Source organism: Oncorhynchus gorbuscha, unplaced genomic scaffold, assembly GCF_021184085.1.
Source record: "Oncorhynchus gorbuscha isolate QuinsamMale2020 ecotype Even-year unplaced genomic scaffold, OgorEven_v1.0 Un_scaffold_10938, whole genome shotgun sequence".
Classification (NCBI taxonomy): Eukaryota; Metazoa; Chordata; class Actinopteri; order Salmoniformes; family Salmonidae; genus Oncorhynchus; species Oncorhynchus gorbuscha.
The window spans coordinates 1-9,656 of NW_025753607.1; the positions used below are offsets into that span (position 1 = coordinate 1).

The 9,656-nt window shown below is 46.9% G+C and overlaps 1 protein-coding gene across 1 annotated transcript; it reads left to right on the forward strand.

Moving 5' to 3' along the window:
• Positions 1-4,087: 4,087 nt before the first annotated feature.
• Positions 4,088-8,081, forward strand: LOC124030370 (ATP-dependent translocase ABCB1-like; the record flags this gene model as incomplete). The annotated part of the gene is made up of 7 exons (XM_046341740.1): positions 4,088-4,189; positions 4,651-4,720; positions 4,953-5,022; positions 6,127-6,291; positions 6,496-6,620; positions 7,291-7,462; positions 7,938-8,081. Coding segments are annotated over exons 2-7 (738 nt in total), but the record flags the coding sequence as incomplete, so codon positions are not given.
• Positions 8,082-9,656: the final 1,575 nt, after the last annotated feature.

Genomic DNA, 9,656 nt, shown 5'->3' on the forward strand with positions numbered 1-9,656 from the left:
TCACTGTGTACTGACATTATCTACCAGTCAACACGAGGAGGTGTCTACTGTCACTTCACCGTGTACTGACGTATCTACCAGTCAACACGAGGGGAGGTGTCTACTGTCACTTCACCGTGTACTGACATTATCTACCAGTCCCCAACACGGGGAGGTGTCTCTGTCACTTCACTGTGTGCTGACATTATCTACCAGTCAACACGAGGAGGTGTCTACTGTCACTTCACCGTGTACTGACAGTATCTACCAGTCCCCACGAGGAGGTGTCTACTGTCATTATCTACCAGTCCACACGAGGAGGTGTCTCTGTCATTATCTACCAGTCCAACACGAGGGAGGAGTGTCTACTGTCATTATCTACCAGTCAACACGAGGGGTGTCTACTGTCATTATCTACCCCAACACGAGGAGGTGTCTACTGTCATTATCTGCCAGTCCAACACGAGGGGAGGTGTCTACTGTCATTATCTACCAGTCCAACACGAGGGGAGGTGTCTACTGTCATTATCTACCAGTCCCAACACGAGGGGAGGTGTCTACTGTCATTATCTACCAGTCCAACACGGGGAGGTGTCTACTGTCATTATCTACCAGTCCAACACGAGGGGAGGTGTCTACTGTCATTATCTACCAGTCCAACACGAGAGGAGGTGTCTACTGTCATTATCTACCAGTCCAACACGAGGGGAGGTGTCTACCGTCATTATCTACCAGTCCAACACGAGGGGAGGTGTCTACTGTCACTTCACCGTGTACTGACATTATCTACCAGTCCAACACGAGGGGAGGTGTCTACTGTCACTTCACTGTGTACTGACATTATCTACCAGTCAACACGAGGGGAGGTGTCTCTGTTACTTCACCGTGTACTGACATTATCTACCAGTTCCAACACGAGGGGAGGTGTCTACTGTCACTTCACTGTGTACTGACATTATCTACCAGTCCAACACGAGGGGAGGTGTCTACTGTCACTTCACTGTGTACTGACATTATCTACCAGTCCAACACGAGGGGAGGTGTCTACTGTCACTTCACTGTGTACTGACATTATCTACCAGTCCCAACACGAGGGGAGGTGTCTACTGTCACTTCACTGTGTACTGACATTATCTACCAGTCAACACGAGGAGGTGTCTCTGTCACTTCACCGTGTACTGACATTATCTACCAGTCCAACACGAGGGAGGTGTCTGTCATTATCTACCAGTCCAACACGAGGGAGGTGTCTACTGTCATTATCTACCAGTCCAACACGAGGGGAGGTGTCTACTGTCATTATCTACCAGTCCAACACGAGGGGAGGTGTCTACTGTCATTATCTACCAGTCCAACACGAGGGGAGGTGTCTACTGTCATTATCTACCAGTCCAACACGAGGAGGTGTCTACTGTCATTATCTACCAGTCAACACGGGGAGGTGTCTACTGTCATTATCTACCAGTCCAACACGAGGAGAGGTGTCTACTGTCATTATCTACCAGTCCAACACGAGGGGAGGTGTCTACTGTCATTATCTACCAGTCCAACACGAGGGGAGGTGTCTACTGTCATTATCTACCAGTCCAACACGAGGAGGTGTCTACTGTCATTATCTACCAGTCCAACACGAGGAGGTGTCTACTGTCATTATCTACCAGTCCAACACGAGGGGAGGTGTCTACTGTCATTATCTACCAGTCCAACACGAGAGGAGGTGTCTACTGTCATTATCTACCAGTCCAACACGAGGGGAGGTGTCTACCGTCATTATCTACCAGTCCAACACGAGGGGAGGTGTCTACTGTCACTTCACCGTGTACTGACATTATCTACCAGTCCAACACGAGGGGAGGTGTCTACTGTCACTTCACCGTGTACTGACATTATCTACCAGTCCAACACGAGGGGAGGTGTCTACTGTTACTTCACCGTGTACTGACATTATCTACCAGTCAACACGAGGAGGTGTCTACTGTCACTTCACTGTGTACTGACATTATCTACCAGTCCCAACACGAGGGGAGGTGTCTACTGTCACTTCACTGTGTACTGACATTATCTACCAGTCCAACACGAGGAGGTGTCTACTGTCACTTCACTGTGTACTGACATTATCTACCAGTCCAACACGAGGGGAGGTGTCTACTGTCACTTCACTGTGTACTGACATTATCTACCAGTCCAACACGAGGTGTCTACTGTTACTTCACCGTGTACTGACATTATCTACCAGTCAACACGAGGTGTCTACTGTCACTTCACTGTGTACTGACATTATCTACCAGTCCAACACGAGGAGGTGTCTACTGTCATTACCGTCTACCCATTATCTACCAGTCCCAACACGAGGAGAGTGTCTACTGTTACTTCACCGTGTACTGACATTATCTACCAGTCCAACACGAGGGGAGGTGTCTACTGTCACTTCACCGTGTACTGACGTATCTACCATTCCAACACGAGGAGGTGTCTACTGTTACTTCACCGTGTACTGACATTATCTACCAGTCCAACACGAGGGAGATGTCTACTGTCACTTCACTTCACATTATCTACCAGCCCAACATGAGGGAGGTGTCTACTGTCACTTCACTGTGTACTGACATTATCTACCAGTCCAACCAGAAATTATATTCAGACAGTCTTGGAGGACAATGGAGATTGGAAGCTCAGTAGAAATGTTTTCTGGTTTAGCTTGTCATTGAGATATACATGTTTTTTACTCCATTGTCCTTCAGTGGTTGAATATTTTGTCCGATGTCCAGTCATTCCAGCTTGATCAATGGCCAAGACAGGCCAGAGAGACAGGCCAGAGAGACAGGCCAGAGAGACAGGCCAGAGAGACAGGCCAGAGAGATTCTGAGGGGAAGTTAATGGTATTATCAATAAGAGCAACTCACTGGCCACCATACTGTCTGTCTGTGGGTATGTGAACCCTGTACAATCCTGATGATGACAATGATTAACAAATGTAGAGGTAAATGGCAGTGTGGGAGTCTTTATCCCTTTTCAATGCTCTACAAGCTGACAGAACACATTAGAACAGAGTGAACAAGACAAAGCACTAACTCAGACTGGAGGGAAAAGAACATCATCAATGTTCATTTATAGTTGAATGAACAAGTTGAGCAAACACATCATTTTTTATTTACTGATTTTTTGCCAAAGTTTTCACAAGTTGGATCTAAGTTTGGGCCAACAATTCTTTGTTGTTGTTCAGGTAACACTTCGCTCCAAAAGTTGAGTAAACAAGAAAATACTATGTGGAACCAGTTACTTAATTAGTTGAAACAATATATTTGTGGGGTTTATTTTTTTTTACAGTGTGTGTTCTCAATGTAATTAATAACAGAAAGTGTTTTGGCCTAAAGCTGAACAATTACAAATAGAGGTAAGGGGCATTAGAGTGTGATAGTAACTCAATTTTTATTTATTTAACTAGGCAAGTCATTTGAGAATATATTCTTATTTACAATGCCTGCCTACACTGGCCAAACCCAGATGATGCTGGGCCAATTGTGCACTGCCCTATGGGACTCCCAATCACGGCCAGATGTGATACAGCCTGGAATCGAACCAGGGACTGTAGTGACGCCTCTTGCACTGAGATGCAGTGCCTTTGCCCACTGCACCGCTCGGGAGTTTATTATAAGCTAGTCCTAGATCATTTATAGTCATTGTTCACTCTGTGTTCTAGGCACGTCAATAGATGGAACAGTCAATAGGATGTTCATTTTGCTGAACTGGTAGGCTCTCAATTCTTTATAAGAGATTGGACATTGGCTATATGGATGCCCACTGTTGGTTCACGATGTTGTGAGAGAAAGATAATATCACTTTTGTAGAGTAGCGGTGGTTGTCTCTCAAATTGCGGCAACATGAGATGGCCATGTTCGGTATCTAATGTAATAACAAAGACACACACTCAGCCATAACCCTATAGGTCATTGTCGCCTCCCTTAAAGCAGCTCCTGACGTCGAAGTCAAGGACAGACATACGTTTGATGGACATCAGAAGGTGTGATTTGAGCAGGGGCGGCACGCGGCAGTAAATGATGTCACCCCCGTGAAACTATGATATAAGAGAAGCGCTGCTGCCTCCCTTGTTTCTATATTGTGAGGGAGAAACAGAGGCAGATAACGAGAGGACAGCACCGGAGCTGGGGGGTAAAGCACCGATAGTGGACCAACTGGCGGGAAAGAAGCGGTGAGTTTATCTAACAACCATTATGTATTTGTTATGTACACGACCGGATCTTCCGTTACACTTTGTCATGTCAACAGCTTTTTCTAATAGCCTACAAGACAAGTCTAGACTATAGCCTATACTACACAACTATTTCAAAAGTAGGCTTAATAAATATGAAGTAGACTTCTGGGGCATATTGAGGGTGTTAATTCATTACCGAGTCCAGACCATAGAAATAGAATCTCATTCTAGTTCTGTGGTCAAGAACCGGAGTCAGTATCATGCAACCAGCAATGAATTCGCACGCACGTCCATGATGAGTTCAGCCTGTGGGTTTGCCCCTTAAATGCTTTATTGCAGGTGTCAAAGTTTGCCTTTCCCCAGACTCTTGAGGACGCTTAAATATCTTACCGTTACACGTCTTTGCGATCTCACCTGTACGGTTGTACCTGTCTGTATTGTTTCCTACATGTCATAAGACCCAGACATGGGCAAGAAGGACGAGATAGCTGTGGCCAAAGTCAAGCTTGAGCAAAACGGAGACATTGGGTAAATATTTAGGTGCTCTGCCTAGAATGTTGTCTTTGGGTGTTTGTATGTTGTCAACAATTGTTTCTATAGTCAGTATCATATCGATTTGGGTTATTATTCCTTCCTTGGAATTACGGTCTAGTTCCTGAGTTTAAAAACTCAATAACTTAATTTGCCGTTTTTAAAGTTTAAAGATTATTATATAAAATTGATTTATAAAATGATGTTGTAGATATTCTGTCTCTTCTAGAGAGGATAAAGATGAAGAGAAAAAGGGGGAGAAAGAGCCAAAGATGCCGATGATTGGAGCCATAGCTCTGGTGAGTAGCCGAGATAAACTGTCACATACTTCTCCAGCTTTACACACTGTAGACTATTTATTATCAGGGCCCTGAGGTATTATTGGTGTGTGTGTGTATGGGTGGGTGGTTGTGCGAATGTGTGTGCATGTGAATGTGTGCGTGCAACGTGCTTGCATGCGTGTAAAGTTGGAACCCAGATCAGACATTAATGTGGAAATAGGGGGGGTTGGGGAGTGGTCTGCTTCCTCTGTTTCCCTGCTGGGCCTGTAGAATAGCTGAAGGTTGAATTTCCTCTGTTTCCCTGCTGGGCCAGTAGAATAGCTGAAGGTTGAATTTCCTCTGTTTCCCTGCTGGGCCAGTAGAATAGCTGAAGGTTGAATTTCCTCTGTTTCCCTGCTGGGCCAGTAGAATAGCTGAAGGTTGAATTTCCTCTGTTCCCCTACTGGGCCTGTAGAATAGCTGAAGGTTGAATTTCCTCTGTTCCCCTGCTGGGCCAGTAGAATAGCTGAAGGTTGAATTTCCTCTGTTCCCCTGCTGGGCCTGTAGAATAGCTGAAGGTTGAATTTCCTCTGTTTCCCTGCTGGGCCAGTAGAATAGCTGAAGGTTGAATTTCCTCTGTTCCCCTGCTGGGCCAGTAGAATAGCTGAAGGTTGAATTTCCTCTGTTTCCCTGCTGGGCCAGTAGAATAGCTGAAGGTTGAATTTCCTCTGTTCCCCTGCTGGGCCTGTAGAATAGCTGAAGGTTGAATTTCCTCTGTTCCCCTGCTGGGCCAGTAGAATAGCTGAAGGTTGAATTTCCTCTGTTCCCCTGCTGGGCCAGTAGAATAGCTGGTTAAACTTCCTCTGTTTAGGAGCCTCTACCACTGGAGAAACATACTGGAGTTCTACATACAAAATGACTCAGAGTATTCATTACCTTCATATGTTCTCTTTCTCTCTCTGCTCATCTGTCCATCTCTGTCCCTTTTCCTCCCCACTTATCCTTCCCCCTTTAATTCATTCTCCCCTTCCCTCTCCCCTGCCCCTTCTCACTCCCTTTCTCTCTATCCTTCCCAATCTCTCACTTCCCTCATATCCCCATCCTGCCCCTCACTCTCGCGCCTCTTCCCCCATGCCTCTATAGTTCAGGTTTGCTGATGGTTGGGACAGGTTGATGATTGTGCTGGGGACCATCATGGCTATGGTTAATGGAACGGTCCTCCCTCTCATGTGTATTGTCTTTGGGGACATGACTGACAGCTTCATAGGAGACTCCATACAGACACAGAATAACTTCACCAGTGAGTCAGTCCCTACACACACACACACACACACACACACACACACACACACACACACACACACACACACACACACACACACACACACACACACACACACACACACACACACACACACACACACACACACACACACACACACACACACACACACACACACACACACACACACACACCTCTCTTGACTGTCTTTCTCCGTTGTGTGTCTCTAGGTACTGACGTCCTTCACATCCCTGGAGCAGAGTGCCTATGCTAAAGCTGGAGCCGTGGCTGAGGAGGTGATCTCTTCTGTCAGAACAGTCTTCGCTTTCGGTGGACAACAGAAGGAGATAACCAGGTGTGTGTGAGAAAGAGAGTGGGGTAGAATGGAGACATTTAGCTAATGTTAAAGGAGCGGTAACTAAGGCAACAGACGGGTCACCAGGATAATGTTCCTAAAGGACTTGTTGCTGCTGTGAAGACCATTAGCCTGAGCAGTCAGTAGTTGTTATTGTTCTATAAGTGGATAGACCAGTCCACACCACTCTGTATAAACCCATCAGTGAGGAGGACAACTAGAGTAGTGTGGTGTGTTTGTATATGTATATCATCTCTGTCTCTCTCTCTCTCTCTCTCTCTCTCTCTCTCTCTCTCTCTCTCTCTCTCTCTCTCTCTCTCTCTCTCTCTCTCTCTGCCTCTCTCTCTCTCTCTCTCTCTCTCTCTCTCTCTCTCTCTCTCTCTCTCTCTCTCTCTCTCTCTCTCTCTCTCTCTCTGCCTCTCTCTCTCTCTCTCTCTCTCTCTCTCTCTCTCTCTCTCTCTCTCTCTCTCTGTCTCTATCTCTCTCTCTGTCTCTCTCTCTCTCTCTCTCTCTCTCTCTCTCTCTCTCTCTCTCTCTCTCTCTCTCTCTCTCTCTCTCTCTCTCTCTCTCTCTCTCTCTCTCTCTCTCTCATTCCCTCTGTCTCTCTGTGTTTTTCTCTCTCTTTCAATTCATGTGCGTTCCTGTGTGTGTGTGTTGTTTTGTACCACAGGTACGAGAAAAACCTGGAGGATGCTAAGAACATGGGTATCCGTAAAGCCATCTCTGCTAACATCGCCATGGGCTTCACCTTCCTGATGATCTATCTGTCCTACGCTCTGTCCTTCTGGTACGGCAGCACACTCATCCTATCTGGAGAATACACCATTGGAACTGTCCTCACCGTGAGTACACACACAAACACACACAGTCTTGTATAACTAAACTAGTGGGGATACACAATTCAGTCCCATTCAAAATCTTATTTTCCCTAACCCCTAGCCCTAACCTTAACCCCAAAACCTAACATTAACTCTAACCCTAGCTCCTAACTCTAGAATTAATCCTAGCTCCTAACCCTAACACCATAACACTAATTCTACCTTAACCCTAAACCCCACTTGAAATAAAATTTGAACTTGTAGGGACTAACATAATGTCCTGAGTTGGTCAAATTTGTGTTTGTTTACTATAGTTACACACACACACACACACACACACACACACACACACACACACACACACACACACACACACACACACACACACACACACACACACACACACACACACACACACACACACACACACACACACACACACACACACACACACACACACACACACACACACACACTGATGTTTATTTGTGTCCTGTAGGTGTTCTTCACAGTGTTGATCGGGGCGTTTGCCATGGGACAGACTTCTCCTAATGTCCAGGCCTTCGCCAGTGCCCGGGGAGCGGCACACAAAGTCTACAACATCATCGACAATGTGAGACACACACCCTCTCCTCACACACACGCACGCACGCACGCACGCACGCACGCACGCACGCACGCACGCACGCACGCACGCACGCACGCACGCACGCACGCACGCACACACACACACACACACACACACACACACACACACACACACACACACACACACACACACACACACACACACACACACACTCTGGGCTGATCAGGGTTAACACAGTGAAAAGCAACACTGTGGTTATAGCAGAATGGACTGTTCTTAGTTCACTGTGTGTTTGTGAATGGTTCACGATTGTTAATGTTTCACGATGACTTGAGTTTACAACGCACAGTCAGACAGACAGAGCTGCTCTTACCATGCTTACATACAGTATATACACACTGGGGAGCGTGGTTGAATATTAATACCCTGACCATCAAAATGTTGTGTTGCAAAACTAACTTTTTACTATCAAGAGAAATCAAAGTTACATTATTTGAACTCTCCCCCCAATCACACACACACTTGCACACACACACACCAAAGACAAAAACAAGGGAAACTGTGGAAGGGTGAGGTACCCAGGGGAACTTACATATTGTAAGGAGAGAGAGAGAGAGAGAGAGAGAGAGAGAGAGAGAGAGAGAGAGAGAGAGAGAGAGAGAGAGAGAGAGAGAGAGAGAGAGAGAGAGAGAGAGAGAGAGAGAGAGAGAGAGAGAGAGAGAGAGCAAGAGAGAGAGAAGAGAGTGCAAAAAGAGAGTGAGAGTGAGAGAGAGAGAGAGAGAGACTGTTCATGCTCTGTAACACGAAAACTAGTGTAAATAAACAGGGCTGAAACTAACACGTAGATAAACCTGCCCTCTGGCTAATACTCTTCCTCTATTGTCCCTCTGAGAGGGGAGAGAGAAGTGGGGGACTCATAGAGAGAGGGCAGAGAGGCAGGGGACTCATAGAGAGAGGGCAGAGAGAGGCAGGGGACTCATAGAGGGAGGGCAGAGAGAGGCAGGGGACTCATAGAGAGAGGGCAGAGAGAGGCAGGGGACTCATAGAGAGAGGGCAGAGAGAGGCAGGGGACTCATAGAGAGGGGGAGAGAGAGGCAGGGGACTCATAGAGAGAGGGCAGAGAGGCAGGGGACTCATAGAGAGAGGGAGAGAGAGGCAGGGGACTCATAGAGAGAGGGCAGAGAGAGGCAGGGGACTCATAGAGGGAGGGCAGAGAGAGGCAGGGGACTCATAGAGAGAGGGCAGAGAGGCAGGGGACTCATAGAGAGGGCAGAGAGGCAGGGGACTCATAGAGGGAGGGCAGAGAGAGGCAGGGGACTCATAGAGGGAGGGCAGAGAGAGGCAGGGGACTCATAGTGAGAGGAGAGAGAGGCAGGGGACTCATAGTGAGAGGGGAGAGAGAGGCAGGGGACTCATAGAGGGCAGAGAGGCAGGGGACTCATAGAGGGAGGGCAGAGAGAGGCAGGGGACTCATAGAGGGAGGGCAGAGAGGCAGGGGACTCATAGAGGGAGGGCAGAGAGGCATTAAAAACCAACTAGAAGCAATTATGCGAAGCAACTAGACTTTAGAAAATCTCTAGGTTTAATGCTGTTTTTTTCTGTTTTAGGTTAGTTTTACACAAATACCTC